Consider the following 17,186-nt stretch of genomic DNA (forward strand, 5'->3'; position numbering starts at 1 on the left):
GAGGTCCATTTTCCTGACCTGATCTCCGGCGACATTTTTTCTTTTTTGCTTTTCTGTTAAATTTAGGGGCTCCTCAAGAATTAATGCCTGTTCTGGGGCAGGCATTAATTTTTTAGAGTAATTATGTGCATGTCGGCGCACATTTTTTTTTTTTTTTGCATAAGTGGGTAATAGCTAATAGCCTCATCAACATGAATTTACATGTGATGAGCGCTATTAGCTATGTGCTAGTTTGGACTTGCATTTTAGACGTCCTAATCCTCTTATTGCATAAGGGGTTTTGGACACACATCCAAAGCACATGTCCAAGCGCGTGTAAAGCCGTGCGGTCGACTGCGTGCACTATACTGCATCAGCCTGCATGAATATAATCCCTTCTGTTCCCTCCACTCTTGTCTCTGAACCAACATAGACAGTCGAATTAAATTAAGATAAAAAGCCTACAAGGGGGTTTGTTTACCCAGTTTTGCAATAATGTATTTTTTCCCAAGGTTTTCAGTTTCCTGAAACTTCAGAAGGGAGAAAAATCTACAAAAAAAAAAAAAAAATGCCCAAGCAAAATCTTGTACAAGAACTGGGATAAAGATTTTGCTTACAGAATTATTTTCTGATGAAGGTATTTTTTTTCCCACCCGGAAGTGACAGGAAATTAAATCTTCAGGCAAAAGATGCGCTAGATCTGATCCATATTCTAATCCATATTCTAATCATAGTCGGTGACATCCTTCTCTAATCTTGCACCTTCTGGGGCTGATGTAATAAGCTGAAATTTAGCACACAATTTCTTAATGCACACACTCAAGAAAAATGTAACTTTTGATGCAGTAAGTAAATGGTATGCTAATGCATCGGGAATTTAAAAAGTGCCCAAACAAAAATGTGCCCACAAATCTGAATTAAAATTGCACTCATCCTAACATTTTAATTCATGATTTATGTGCACAAAACATGATTTGTGCTTCTTTTGTGCACATAAATCATGAGGCAGGAGATGGGAGAGCACAGTCTACGTGAAAGTGACTGCTAGGGAGGAGATGACTGATGATCTTGATGGGCTGTGTCTTCTCTCCTCCTTAAGTATTGCAGCAGTTTCCTCTGAAAGAGGAAGATTCCCCCTCCCCTCCCTGATGTCACTGCTCTTTTTGGGAGGAAGCTCTTGGCATTGTTTTTAGGGTAGGAGGGAAGGAGATGCAGAAACTATTTGGAGGTAGGAACAAAAGGAGAGAGTAGCCCTGCAGGGGCATTTAAAAAAATGTTAATGGAGAGAACAGGAAGGGAAGATTTATGCATACAATCACCTTTTGTGTGCATAAATAGAGAGTGTAGTTCCCTACACTAACCCTATCCCCAGAAACATTACTCCGGGAGTAAAATTTCCAGCATTAACAGAACATGAGTTAAGCCAGCAGACCTCTCTGCAGTGGGGGGCATTAGCTAATGCAATCATTAACACAGGATTTACATGAGAAGGAACTAGCCTGTATGTACATTGTTGTGTGCACATATTTTGTGCACAAAACTCCTTGCTGCATCGACAATAAAGTTTGCATACAAAAAATGTATGCACAACAGCGGGTTAAACCGTGCATTCTGCCGAGCACACTTTATTACTTCAGCCTCTCTACTTACTGTAATCTGTTAGTATTTTATGCCTCACCAACATGCTCCTTTCCTTTCAGATCCAAAGAGGCGGTGCCTTATCTAGGTATCTTTAGGAAAGGGTATTTTTGGATCACAAATACATAATTGAATTTTAGTGATCTGATAAAAAAGAAGGGAAAAAATAACTGATTGATTGATTTTCTCATATTGCTAAATTTCAATCATGGATCGTGACTTGGTTTTGCCAGATTACTAAAATGAGATTATTATTATTACAATCAGATTGCACATTTGGATCCAAGATATCCTGCCCCTAGAAATGACAAAGTTTCTACTTCTCTCCAATCCTATATCCCTTGATTACAAAACAGAAACCGCTGCTTATCTGTTAGGGTTCTATAACTCTTCCACTTCCTCTGTAATTCTCTCATTCCCAGCCCTGGCTGTCTCCCTCAGTTTACACTCGCCACCAGCTTTGAGAGGCTGACTCAAGTTGGAAAAATTGTCAGCCGTTTAATCTCTCCACCATCAAAGAACTCTACTCTGCCTTCCCTTCTGCATGTCCATATGCTTAATTTTCACTTCTGTCTTACCTCACCCCCATCACTAATCTTTGCTACCTTGCTAACTCATTCCTTCCTCTTCTTCCCAATTTTATCTGCTCTTTCTCCCACTTCCTTTCATCACTTTCCCCTTAAGAAAATTGACAACATCAATTCTTTGATTTCTTCATGTCCAACTGATGCTTCTTCATTTTCTACTCTAAAAACAGGCTACTTTGAAATCCTTACTAAAGCATTTTCTTTGCCAGTCATGAAGGATATGCTTAGTGATTTATTCTAGCCTCTGTACCAATGATTTCCTGCAATGACCTGTCCTTCTCTCTAAACTTTATTTACTTTTCCCCTCTATCTTCATTATATATAACTTCTTATTTTTCTTTGGCATGTTCTTCTCAACCTTCAATGTTCTCCTCAACCTTCTAAGCCATTCTTAGATCCTTTGACCTTTCAATACTATCCTTTCTCACACCTTCTCTGGGTAATTTTCAAATCCATTTCTACACACAAAAACCAAGTTTTATGCATGTAAATGGCCCGGGCTTAGTGTATGTAAAGATCAGTGCATACCCTGGTTTTATCCATAATTTTGAGCACACTGAGGAGAGGCATTCTGAGGGGCCAGTGCTGGAGTGGAATCAGCACTTCTCTGCGGCATTCACTAATCCCTTCACATCTAATCCCTTGCATTTAACAGCTGGGTTCTGTCTTGGGGTCTCTGCTGTTCTCCATCTATCTTCATGATCTTGGTCCTTGTTTTTACATATATGCTGCATCAATGTTTAGCTGATGATACAAAAATCTCTTTCACCTTCTCGTTCCTTTCTTCTTTTCTTTCCTCTTCTTTGTCTTCCTGCTTCTCCTCTGTAACCTCCTGACTACATGTTCTCACTGAAAACATTATCTTTTTTTCCACCTATTGCATGTCCTCTGTCAGCATTAAGCCCTTTGATTACACGCTGCTCCCTTTTGCTGACTGCCAATGGTTATTATATTCAACTTTGCTCTCCTTTCACCTCACATTTTGAAATGCTGTTCTTCCCTAGGCTATGTAACATATTCTCTCACCTTTACATTTAATGCCTGCTGCATCAGGACACGCTAGAGAGATACAGTTCCTGGATGGAATAAATGAAAGCTTTATGGAGCAATTGGTTTAGGAACCGATGAGAGAGGGAGCAAGTTTAGATCTAATTCTCAGTGGAGCACAGGATTTGGTGAGAGAGGTAATGGTGGTGGGGCTGCTTGGCAATAGTGATCATAATATGATCAAATTTGAATTAATGACTGGAAGGGGGACAGTAAGCAAATCCACAGCTCTCGTGCTAAACTTTCAAAAGAGAAACTTTGATAATATGAGAAAAATAGTTAGAAAAAAACTGAAAGGAGTAGCTACAAAAGTAAAAAGTGTGCAAGAGGCGTGGTCATTGTTAAAAAATACCATCCTAGAAGCACAGTTCAGATGTATTCCACACATTAAGAAAGGTGGAAAGAAAGCAAAACGATTACCAGCATGGTTAGAAGGGGAGGTGAAAGAAGCTATTTTAGCCAAAAGATCTTCATTCAAAAATTGGAAGAAGGATCCAACAGAAGAAAATAGGATAATGCATAAGCATTGGCAAGTTAAATGTAAGACATTGATAAGACAAGCTAAGAGAGAATTTGAAAAGAAGTTGGCCGTAGAGGCAAAAACTCACAGTAAAAACTTTTTAAAATATATCCGAAACAGAAAGCCTGTGAGGGAGTCCGTTGAACCGTTAGATGATCGAGGGGTTAAAGGGGCACTTAGAGAACATAAGGCCATAGTGGAAAGATTAAATGATTTCTTTGCTTCAGTGTTTACTAAAGAGGATGTTGGGGAGGTACCCGTACTGGAGAAGGTTTTCATGGGTAATGATTTAGATGGACTGAACCAAATCACGGTGAACCTAGAAGATGGAATAGACTTAGTTTTTGGGTACTTGCCAGGTTCTTATGGCCTGGATTGGCCACTGTTGGAAACAGGATGCTGGGCTTGATGGTCTGACCCAGTATGGCATTTTCTTATGTTCTTATGTTCTTATGATTGACAAACTGAAGAGTAGTAAATCACCTGGACCGGATGGTATACACCCCAGAGTTCTGAAGGAATTAAAAAATGAAATTTCAGACCTATTAGTAGTTTCTGCTAAGGGGGGGAGGCCACAACCAGCGAGGTGCTCTGCTTCTGGAGCTAGTGAGGGAGGGGCAGAGCATGGGGAGGGGGGCTGGCAAGCATGATTTAAGGAAGGGCAGCCTGTCCACCAACCTCTTCTTTCGGCAGTTTTGGCCTTACCTTTCCTATGCATGGGCCTCTCTCCCTTGTTGGGGTTTCCTTGCTGAGGTCCTCCCTTCGTTGTTGCCGCTCATCTGGCTGATTTTCTCTCCAATGGGAGGCATCCAGCGGCGGTTCGGGGCAAGACTGTGCATCAGTTTTGAAGCCCAGATTGGCAGGTAAGGACCTTCCCCATTATCCTTCTCTGCCCATCTGTGGTGTGGGGTGGGAAGTGGCTTGGAAAGTGGACATAATTTAAAAAAAAAAAAAAAAAAAGGATGTTTTGGTGGAGCATCTCTTGTTTGGCTATTTCAGCCGCATGATGATGGGAGTGGGTGGGCCTGCAAAGGGGATCATCGGCTAGCGGTAGTTTTTGTGCCTACATGTGCTGTGCCTGCATTCCCTAGTCAGTGGGCCATGATAAGGCTGATCTGCGAGTTCTGGGGACTGAGGCACAAAGGGTACCAGACCGAGTTGCTGTTAGGTAGCTCCCCTTCCAGGAGTTGGTCTGGAGGTAGATGACATCAGAGAATGTTGTGCGGGCCCTTGAACTGGCGGGGCAGGAGAGAGGAACGCAGTGAGTTGTGCCGGCGGTGTGATAGGTCTTAACGACTGCGTGGTGCAGTGGAGCAGCTGCCCTTGCTCTCCACCTCTCCCCCTTGTGAAGGCCGCGGAGCTGCTTGCATGGTGGAGGCTGCATTTCAAGGCAGCAGCAGACAGAACACCTGCACAGGCATGCGGGTAGAGTGAAGATTCTCGGTGTCGGGGGCTGTGCAGGGAATGGTGCTCCTTTGGTTTGCAGTTGCGGGCCCCTTTTTATTCTGGGGTGTGGGTGCTTGGGCTAATGCAGTAAATTTGAGATCAGTTCCGGCACCGTCATGAGTCATGGCAGTGCACTGTGTCTGACTCCATTGGCTATAGTCATATGATGCTTCAAGGAGTTTTCGGTAGGAGCCCGGCCTACACGTGGGAGAGAGCCAACAGAGGCCTTCTCTTATCCAGTTTCAATTGTTGGTTGGAGTGCACATCAGCTGCAAGGCAGAGATGGTGGACAGTTATCCCTTCGGCTGCAGCAGGGTAATGGCCCATTGGTGCGGCCTGAGAGGAAAGGAGGGATACTTTCTCCTTATATGTCAGTGCACGGTACTGGTGATTTGTTCTACATCTGTTTTTGAAGCCAGCGGCCTCCTTCAGGGCTGCAAGCCTCCTAATCTCATTGGAGGCCCCTAAACAGGTTATGAGTAGGACAGAGTAAGTCAACGTAGGTCCCTGCTGGTGCAGGTAGTTGCTCGAGCACCTAGTAATTTAAAGCTGGGAGGATATATTTTAAAAAGCTGCTCAACTATGGGTGGATACAGCAGAGCCCAGGAGATTAGTCTGGCAGCTATGTGGTTCATCGCAGGCCTGCCCTCCGGGATGGTGTTTTTTCAACCACTGTGCAGAGACACGTAGCGTGCCTTCACTATATAAGTGAGTGTGCCTCGATAATATCACCACTGCCCGACCTTTAGATTAAAGGCTCCTTGGTAGTAGCTGGGACCTTTGCCCTCCCCACCCAGGGAGGGGAATGTGGAGAGGGCAGTGCGGGCTCAGAGCGACGGTCTTGGTAATTGAGTGTGCTACCAGTGTGCCTCCTTGTGCCCCACCAATAAGGACACCAGCAGTAGTATTAGGTAGAAAGGAGCCCCTTTGTCTCTGAATATGTATAATAGTAGCTGCCTTCTTCTTCTTAGCTATATCTTGATTACTAGAGGATGGTAATTTATTGGGTGCATCTGGGGCGGATAGCTAGACCTTACTTTAGGTAGCACATACACTACACTCAGCACTTTTCTTGTATTCTTCCTTTTGGGCCTCCCTTGTGAGTTCGCCTATCCTGTCTTATCACCAGGCTGAGTTGGAGGGGATGGCATGTGCTGGGCATGAGGCGTGGCTCACTAAGGGATGAGCAGTAATGGTGGAGCTCTCTCAGCTACATGCAGCAGTTTACGTATATTTCAGACCTAGCTGCCTGCACTGCATCAACCTCTGTGTTTGTATGCAGCAGGAATTGGTCTTGTTCCTGATTGTAGTCAGGTCCCATTCATGCTATTTTTTAGTTTGCAAGGGAATGCGCTCAACATGTGTACATTTGAGCCTGGGTCTTGGCTGGCTGCAAGCCTAGCCATATTTTGGGGGCAGTGAGACCAACTGGGAGGGTTTCCATTGTTATTTTTCAGATCAATTCTATTTACAGAGCTGGGGACTTTTCTTCTCCCATACTCTCAGACACTAACATAGTAATGACAGCAGAAAAAGATCAAATGATCCATCTAGTCTGCCCATCAAGTTTCTTATGGTAGTAATTGCCGCTATAAGCCAGTTATCCCTAAGCATTATCTTAAGAGTAGTAATATTTACATTCAAAACCAAACTGTGAAACCCATAACAAAGTTATTGCTAGCAACATTTTTGGGGTGAGCAGTCTTCTTGATAATTCAGACAATGCTGCTTGAATACACTTTGTTTTGAACTTTGCTTTTGCTACAATATTGCAGGAACCAAGCTGAGGGCTGTTGGCGGTCCATCCTGCTACCCAATGTCCTTATTTATACTCCCTCTAAGTCTTTATAATATGTGTACAAACATATCACAGCATCCGTGGCAATTCTTCTGAATCAGGCCCCCTTGAATGAATTCGAGTATATAGGGCATGTGCAAGAAAAGGATGGACGGCATTGTAGTGAAAGGCATGCATACATCAGGCTGCCATCCTTATTAAAGGGCTTTACCAGCTCCAGCAGGGTGCCACAATTGGGCCAGGTCTCTACTTTTGCGGCTTACTTGGAGTCGTACATGCAGGTTCGATGTGTATCTCTATTGGAGTTACCACCTCAGCTGGGTGCATCCAGGGGAATTAAATGGCTCGTGTAGGAGCACTTACAGTTTCTTGAGCAGTGCTTTGGAAATTGTCTCAGTTTGCTCAGTCGAACATATGGGTTGGGTAGTACCAAGGGCCCCACCGCCATCGCTTGTATAAAAGCATTTTCTCAATGTCATCTCTTCTCTTTTCCTTGACAGGACTTGCCTGACATTAGGAGTGATTTCGGCAACTATTTATGCCCTCCGTTCCATGCTTTACATATTTGAACTGGGCTGGTATTGTAGTGGAGAAGGTCAGTGATGCTAGGGCTTGTCAGGTGGGTTGCAGACAGGTTGTGATTTGCTCGGAAATTGTACTTTGCTCACCTTTTATTTGAGTATTGGTTACAGTCCCAGCAATAGCTCTGAAAGGACATCCTTTCCCTTGTCGCTGAATGCAGTCCTATTTGCCAGGTCAGCTTTGTCTCCCAGGAGCAATAACCGGCAGCTGCCAGACTGGACTTTTCCACATCCAGAGTCTCAGTTCGCCACAGTGACATTCAATAGATCAAGTGGTGGCGATGCTACCTGGTCGTCATTGGCACTTTCTTTCAGTAATTATACCGGTAGGCAATTTTGCAAATATGGTTAGCTATGCTTTCCTGGCATTAATGTCGGTGCAGGTCATATTTTAGTGCAAATCATCCACTTCCCATAACAGGACACAGTCTGCATCTTCAATATACATTTTCCAATAACAAAATTATTATATTCTTCACTTATTAAATCTTAAAATACTGTTGTTATACAACATAAAACCACTCTGTCACTCATTTATATTCAAGCACAAAGATATTCATCACAAAAACCATCCCACCCCTCATATTAATCACACACTTACCCAATTTTCCAACAACAAGCTTATTTTATTATTTACTTATTGAACCTTAGAATACTTCTGTTATACAGTTTAAAACACCTCTGTCACTCATTTATATTTTAGTGCAACCTGGTGAAGTGACAAAGTAATGCTGCAAATGCATCACCATCTGCTGCTAGACCCCCTATCCATGTTGTCTAATATAGCTTCAATATTTTCATGAAGTTATTGTGTTGCTTGCCCCATTTGTGGCAGATACTCATTCCTGTGTTGATCCCTATTTTCTTCCTCACAGACCAACATAAGACATGCCATACCGCTCCAATATTTCATGGCATGTAGGAGCCAGTCACTTGATGTTTCTTGGGTCTTTAGACAGCACACGTATGTCCAGTCATATATTGGCAATATTATAAAATTTGTGGTCAGCTTTGGGTCTGTAAGTTATTTATTGCACGTGGGGCTTTTGGTCTTCAGATGTCCTTCCAATTCCTGTTTGCAGTTCTAGATGAATAGCCTGGCTACAGAGTCTACCCTATTGTAGAAAAAGATTTCTGTATACTGTTGTGCCTCCATGTATTCCTACAGATGAGGTTAGGTTTTGTTTGCTGATAGCAATTTTACCTGGTCAAATGAATTTATATATATATATATATATATATATATATATATATATATATATATATATATATATTACATCATTATAGGTATTCTCTTGACAGCCTCTAGTGGTAGTAGTTTTTTCCACGTCAATCTCTCTTCCACAAGCTGTTTACCTTGTTTGGGAGACATGTAGTTCTGCATCTAGGAGTCATCCTAGCTTGTGGAACACTGGTGCTGTATTGAGGTTAATCTCCTCATTCTGGCAGGTGAATGTAAATGCGAAGTGTAAGGACCCCTGTTCTAGTCCATAGTATATGCAGGAAAGCTTCAGAGGTCACCAAAAAGTGAGTTCAATGATGTGACTGTCAACTCTCTGTGAGATTCCATGGCTCTTCCACCCTTGCTCTCTATTTAATAGCTGGTATTATTTTCTTACATAATAGCTAGTATTATTTTCTTACTGCAAGGTCTTCAGACCCAGCACTATGCAAATTGGCAGACAGTCTTGTGAATCACACAATTGTGTGGACATTTCCCCCTCCTTAACCATTTAGTCTATGTTCTCATTGCTTTTCTTTACAAGAGCTCTATTTTGCATCTCAGATGGGCTATGGCATCCTCTTCACAGAACCTGGCTTCCCATCATGCAATTCAGGTTCTCTGCCAAGGATATTGTACACAGCTTGTCCCCTGTGGCTCTGGCAACTTTGCACTCAAAGATGGACCCATCAATGTATCTGTTTTCTTCACAGTCTCCATAGCACATGTATGACTGCACGAGTTCCCTTCAGACCCTTAGTGACATGTGCTATTCAGTTACGTTGGTAGAAATGTGCTTGCTGGATCTCTTATGGGTCAGGCAATTCAGGGATACCATATTCCCCTTCGCATGCAGCACATCCCTTGTAATTCACCCCCTGGATTTTGGGAGGGGGGCCTGGACAGGCATGTGGCAATATACAGTATTATACCCCATATTACAGCATTCCTGAATGGAGGCAATAGCATATCTTGAGGTCAACCTGCAATTATCCTCTGGTGGTTTCAGAGTGGCTGTGTTATCTCTGCAGTAGTATGGCAATAGATGTAACTATTCCTGAATGACAATCGCATACTTTTCTGTTGAATCGGCTAAAATTTGAACGTTCTGGTTGAAATCTGTTCCTAAAGCCACATTGCCTAACTGCAAATTTCCAGTTGCTGGTTAAAATTTGAACATTTCGGTTGAAACCCGTTCTTAAAGCCACGTTGCCTATTTGCAAGTTGTTCTGGACCTCCTCCGTAGGGCTCAACATTGAATTCTGACGCTTCACATTCACATCTCAAGTCACACATTCCACCGCTCTACCATTGGGTTTTGTCCCTCCCGACGCAGCCCCTTGGCGAAACACGGTCCGTGTCGGGGGACCTAAAGACCTCTCCACAAAAATATCACTTAATAAATGAAGAATGTGATGATCTCAAGTTTGATTTATTGAATCCTTTAAAATTGGATCCATGAACCTTTATAGCGCTATACCCTCTTCTATGGTGTTTCCCAAGTTGTTGACCATGAACCTCATTGGACATTGAAGCTTTAAGCAACATTATGGATGTATGATATGGCCACACCTAGGTTGGTGGGGTGAGTTGTCACTACCGTTGGACTTGTGGCGGGGAAGACCACGTTCTGGGGTGCATGGCCTGTGCAATGTTTGAAAGCTGGCAAGGTAGAGAAGACCAAGTAATGTGGTATGCTGCTTCTACCTTGCATTGGTGGGTGAGAGCGAGACGAGTTGCCTGTCATTTGATGGCCAGGAATGGCCTGTGCACCACCCTAAATTTGGTTGGCATGTTTTAATGAAAGAACCCTGCTTTTTTACAGACCAGGGCCTCATTGTACTGCAGAGAACTTCATCAGTGATCAAGAATCAAATTATAGGATAACATGAGGGGTGAGGCTTGGATGGCCCTGTGTCTCCCAACATCACTACTTTGCTGTAGCATGATACTATAGAGCATTTAGTAAATTGGAGTGAGGCTTTGACGGCCCTGCACGCCCATCGGTGCTACATTGCTGTATCATGATTCTATAGCGCATTTGGCGAATTGAAATTTAGCAGGCGATGGTGTGGTCACCCTGGGGATTGAGAATATGTTAGTAATTAATAAATAATGTTTAGTAATTTAATTGTTCTATGCATTTGAGTTGTGTTCAATGACCTGTGCTACGGCCATATCCATCCAATAAAGATCTTCTTTGCGAATGTTGGTATGACAGAGTTATCTCTTTCAAATGCAATAGGAGCAGTTTGGGATGGGGGAGGGGGACAGGGGGTGAATGATCACTCATGGGTAGGCGAGAGGAGGCGGTTGTCTGCACCTGAGATGGTTGTGCTTTTTGCTAATTCAGTTAATCATTTTTGCCTAGTGCTCATTTTTCTACATAATGTCTGCTGACATTGCAGACTAGTATGCTGTAAAGCTTCCTGAATAAGGGAACCAGATAAGTGCATTTAATTTAAGATGAAGTGTTGCCTGTTTTGATTGCGATTCTCCTGATCCTACAGTTGACCCATCCCTAGTAATGATGCATTTTAAGTTTTCTCATGTGTATATTACATGTGAATATAAGAATATCTAGACACTTTTGCACAAAACAGGAAACTTGAAAACAGCTGCATGCATGCTCATATACGCATGTGTAGTGAAGAAGAGGAGGTTCCCTCTGTCCCTACTCAGAACCCACAAACATCTGGGAATGTTCTTAGAGCCAGGACAAGGTGCAGAATGCCCAGATTAAAAGAAAACACCCCAAAACTACAGTTCACGGGGTTCCTCGGGCAAGGGCAAGCTGCAGGCAAGTCGGGGGAGGAGAAACCCAGGGAGGCGGGCCCCCTAAGGAACCACTTGTGAGGCAAAGATAGGATCTAGACTGGGAGGATGTGCTGCACAAAGGGGGTGGGACTTCTTCTCAAACACCAGAAGAACCCTTTTCGGGAAGGGAAGCACCAGAGCTCCAGGCTCCAGAACCCATGGAGACTGAAGAACGAGAGGAGTCCCAAGACAATCCTGAGTTTATGGATACATCAGAATAACTCCAGAGGAGGTAGGCCCCGGTTGGTGGATTAGGACAAAGATCTTTTGTATGTAAAAAAACAAACCAACCCAGTTAGCTGAGGACTGCATCCAAAGTGGATTTCAGTGCGTGGAGAGGGAGGCTGAAATCCCCAGCAGCATTATACTGCTGCAGGAGAGGACATGTGTGCAAAAGCGACTTGTTAATACATTTCTCTGCTAGGAGAAGTTGGATACAGTACAGTCCTTGGATGTTTAAAAAAACAAACCAAAACTGGCAATTTCCCAACGCTGTGAGTCAGCCTCTAGCTGAGCTTTTTTGTTTGGGGGTTCTATTTGTGTTACATACAGAGGCTGAAAGGGACAGCGGGTACCTGGGTTTGCTAATGATTACCTGAGGTTTTTTTTTAAAGACTGAAAAACGTAGCAATTACTGGAGTTTGCCAGTTTACCCTGTGCTTTTTTTTTGTTATGTTCAGATTCTAGAGGCAAAGGCAGGGGAAGCCTCCCAGCTAAAGGAGAGGCAGCTTTATTAACCTTTCTTTTGGAATCGCTCACAGGTGGGTAGAAACCTAGCTTCATTTAGTTTTTTCTTTTTTTTAGAGACTGGGGTCGGGGAGGGTATCCAGGGTTTGCCCCAGCTTCCCTGGTCACTAACTGAACAGTTGCTATTTTTTCCTCTGTAACTGGGTGCACCAGTGGGGGATACAGAACCTTAGGCGATCGAGTTGGACCAGAGGTTCTTTTTGGGGCATCAAAAAGGGGTTCAAGCACCAGTTTGCCCTCTGTATTTTTTTTGGACGTGCTCCTACATACACCTGAAAAGGATAGGCCGTGGCCCCAGGCTTATAGTGAACATTAATACTGTTGGGAAGTTTTTTTTTGCATGGAGCTGGAAGCTAACGCTACTTTACTAACAACTATTTCTCCAGAATACCCGTTGGGGGCACCCAGAGGCTAAGTCACAACAGAGCCACACCGCTCCAGCCCAGAAGTCCAGAGAGCCAATCCTCTGAGGCATGTATATGGGTGCATGGAAATCTACTCCTGTATTTTATAATCTGCCCATATATGATATGCATGGGTTATAAAATATGTGCAAATGTACCCAGCAACCTGCGAACGTACGTAAAAAAAACAAAACATGCGAATACATATTGCACTTATCCAGATAAGTACCGACTAAGTAGCAGCTTTGCAGCTATTTAGCCAGATAAGTCTTAAAAGCGTTACTTATCTGGCTAAGTCAGATAGCTGGATAAGTCTGAAAAGTGCTGCTTATCCAGATAAGTAGCTCTGTTGGAGACCTATCCATCTATCTTATTTAGCTGGATAAGTAGCACTTTTAAGACTTACGTGCCTAAGTCAGAACTTATCCGGATTAGTTTTGCAGAACTACTATACCCATGTATTTTTGCTTCTAAAATTAGAAGTGAGATTTTACCTGCATAATTTACATGCATTTACCCCCCCACCCCGAAAGTTGGATTTTAGGGGAAATTTTCTAAGACCCTTTTGGTTCTTCAACCTCAACTCCCCTCCCCCATTTCACCCAGACTCCTCACCTAGTCTGTATTTCTCTTTTAAGATGTTTACGATCACCTACTCCAGATAAAGAACAGGTGTAAATAAATTACACTCTTGGATTTACTCACACTCTTATTTATGCGTATATGTTGTAGCTTTCTAAAATAGCATATACACGAGTATATGCTATGTACATACATATATGCTGATTTTTCTGTGTGCAACTTTTGAAAATTCATCTTTAAAATAGTAATGTATTCTATTGATAGAAGACTACAAAGCAATACATCTGGTTTGGTTTTAATATTAAACCATTGTACAAGATACTTTTCTTCATTTATAGTAATACCTGTGTTGCATTCAGCGGTCCGTAGGCTAATCCCATGAACTGCTGCCCTCACCTCTGTATCCGGGCTGGTTGCGCTGCTCCCCGATGTGGCAAAACATCACCAGTTAACCACGCAGCAGGATGCCTCCAACTGCAATGCGCCGTGCTGCTCCTGAAGCATGTGCATCACCTCCCAGCATTTAAAGGGACCGCGGTGGGAAAGTCCCTGCGGCCCCTGGAGATGATATCATCAGCACTGCCCTATATAAGGGCAGCTCTCCAGAAGCAACTTGCCTCAGTAACAGGTCCAGTTACTGAGCGTAGTATGTGTTGTACTTCCCAAGCCTGTCCCAGTCTTCATCTCTGCCTGAACTGCTCCTGCCTTACCTGTCTACCTTGCCCTAGCTGGACAGATACCTGGGTTGACCTTTGCCTGGACCCCGCATATGCCTGATCGCCACCTGCCTTTGTCCCATGCCTGAACTCTGAATATGCCTGACCGCTGCCTGCCTCTGACCCTTGGCCCAGACTCCATTTCTACTCGTCGCTTGTGTACGACCTTCACCTGGCTTCGGCCCGTGTCTCCAGTCATCAGCAGAGACCCTTGCCTAAGTCCTGCCAGCCCCAGCATCCAAAGGCTCAGCCCGAGGGGAACGTGGGCTGGTAAAGATAAAGGTTCTGTCCAGTCTCTGCTTCGCCTGAGTTTGCCTACTGATGGTGAGAATCTGCAGGGCTCCTCCCTGCAGGTAGAGACAATTTCGCCTTAGCTCAAGGGTCCTCAGATACAACAATCTGGAAAGATCTGTTTTAGAGTTGTCAGGAACATAGCAGATAAATTAAGATTAGTGGAGGTTCCAGTGATGCCAGCAATAGAGATTTTGTGGTCAGCCTTAAAAATATTTAGACTGCAATTATTTCATTAGGTAAAATCCTTGTACCTAATCACAAATTGACCAAAATAATCTAGTTACATTTTCAAAATCTCAAATTATGTAACTGCACTGGAAATCACTAGGCAGTTTATGCAATTTAATGGGATATGTACAAATAAGTAGAAAGAAACTCCAAAATAGATGCAAACATAAAAAATGTCAACATGGGAAATAATTTACTGTAAGTAAAATAAAACATACCTCTGTCAAAAGCCATTTTAACATCTTCAATTAGATCACTAAAGCCAGATACCCTGTATAGCCCTTCAGACTTCAGACCTATTAGAGAAGGAACAATGGAGATTTGTGTTACAATATTATCTACACAAAATTAGGGCTTTACCGATCCCCCATTCCTCTGATCAAGATTCCTCTTTGTTCTGCAAATGTGTAATGAACAGCTCTTCTCAGCCAATACAAAACTGATCATTTATGTAAAAATATTTAATATATGTAAATATATTTTTTTAAATGTTTAAGCACTTTGTGTAGACTTATTTGCTGTGTTAGGCAGCATCACAGCTGACCACTAACATTGATGAGTTATGCATAGGGAGAAAAACTAATATATATGTGAGCATGCCTACGAACGCACATAGATGGGTGCGCACGTGCAATTGCATGTATTTTGTATCATACGCGCAAATGTGCTCAGGTATCTAAAAAATATGTAGAATGTATTTTCCACATAGCTGGTTAAGTAGTGTTTTATCACTTATTCGGCTACACTAATTAGCCAGATAAGTTACAGTTTTAGAGACTTATCTGACTTAGTGGCAACAAAGCCGCCGCCTACCTGGAGAAGTCAAAATTTAGCTGGATAAGTGGTGCAAATCTCCAATACATGAGCAAGTGTGCTAATTTTAATCATTTACACCTGGAGATATAGTTTGCATATTTTCTTTAGCACTTGTTGGCTTTTATGCATGTAAATCATCAAATTTTGTAACATGCGTGTGAAGGAAATTACCAGTTTGCCCAGTCTATCTCTAGGTCCTAAAGACTCTCCTGGTTCTTCAGGCTAAGCTCGCTCTAATTTACCCTAACCCCTCACCCAGCCAGTATTTTACTATAAAGAATTTTATTCTCACCTACACTAGATAATTAGCTGGTGTATATATACGCAGATAACATGCATACATGCGTCGCTTTGGCAGGTCAGAAATAGCAATGTATGTGTATAAATGTTGGCCCCTCCCTGGAATGCCCCTGGCCTGCCCCTTTTTTACACAAGCACATTTATTCGCTCATCATTACTTGCATGTGTATGTTTGAGGTTTATAAAACAGTATTTGTGCAAATATATGCTATTTGTGTGTGTATCTGCCAATCTGTATGCATGCAACTCTTTGAAAATTCACCTTATAGGGAATATTTTGTAACACTGTGAATAAAGTAGTAGGCAAATATATGCATAAATTATACCAGCTTTCAAAGTGGACTTATATAAATAATTCACTTTGAAAATTATCCCGACAAAGCTCTGCACACACAATTTCACCTAATTAGGGCCTGATTTTAAAAAGCATTTACTCACTTAAAACTGGATTTTACTCGAGTAAATGCACTTTACTCGTGTAAGTGGGCTTTTGAAAATTGCTACAATATATGCCATGAATTGTCCATAGGATTTGCTCACGTAAGTGCATTTTATTCTAGTAAATGGCTTTTGAAAATTGCTACAATAGTAGATACACTTATGCATGCAATTCCTTTTGAAAATTACCTCCTTAATGTACATAAGTTTGCTGACAGAATTTATATGCATATGTTTTAAAATCAAAAACTATGCGCAGAAGTCCTAGCCCTATCCAGACTCTACCCCTGGAATGACTTCTCCACGTGCATTAAAGTACGTGCAGTGTGCATGCACACAATTTTACATACCTACTGGTCATTCAGTTTTCTAAAGGGACATTTCTGCTGGTAGAGCGATACTTTACTTATAGAAGTCCCTTTGAAAATTACCCTCTAAGGGCCTATGTACTAAAGTGTGTTACCTAATGCAATACGCATATAAAAGAGAAGATGTATGCTAATAGGCTCATTAAGTATTAACATTAGTTAGCATATCCAGCATTAATACCTAAGCATGTTAAAGCGGGCTACTTAATGCAAGAAAGTTAACTATACCTCGGGGATAGATGTATAGTTATTGTATTGTACTATACCTCAGGTATAAATGTATAGCACAATATAATAATTTCTTTTAAATTTAATTTATATTTCGCCTTTCAAAAACTTCAAAGCAGATTACATTAAGTTGTTATTAAAGCTCTGTTGTTAAAGCTGAGAGATAACAATCTGTTATTAACGGAGTAGTTGTGGGTGGATCCTTGGACCAGTGGCAGGTGACCACGCCCTCGGAGGAGATCCCGAGGGACCACTGGTCAGGCTTAGTGTAGGAGACAAACTCATACTAGTTCTTTTATTAGACAATATATTAAACCACCAGAGGTGGCAGTAGTGAGCTGGAAGCGCCCGGCTGGGCTGTAGTCCCTCAGGTACTGGAACAGCGATCCCAAGGTGGCTGAGCTGTAGAGAAACTAGGAAAGTGAGTAGG

The 17,186-nt window shown here is 42.4% G+C and overlaps 1 protein-coding gene across 1 annotated transcript in view; it reads right to left on the minus strand.

The window, feature by feature from the left end:
- Positions 1-17,186, minus strand: part of CHN1 (chimerin 1) — a 322,397-nt gene that overhangs the window by 19,955 nt on the left and 285,256 nt on the right. Inside the window, exon 10 of the mRNA XM_029605826.1 lies at positions 14,825-14,902. Within this exon, the coding sequence (XP_029461686.1) occupies positions 14,825-14,902 (78 nt within the window). The remainder of the gene's footprint in view (positions 1-14,824; positions 14,903-17,186) is intronic.

The sequence above is a fragment of the Rhinatrema bivittatum genome, chromosome 6, assembly GCF_901001135.1.
Source record: "Rhinatrema bivittatum chromosome 6, aRhiBiv1.1, whole genome shotgun sequence".
NCBI classification, from domain to species: Eukaryota; Metazoa; Chordata; class Amphibia; order Gymnophiona; family Rhinatrematidae; genus Rhinatrema; species Rhinatrema bivittatum.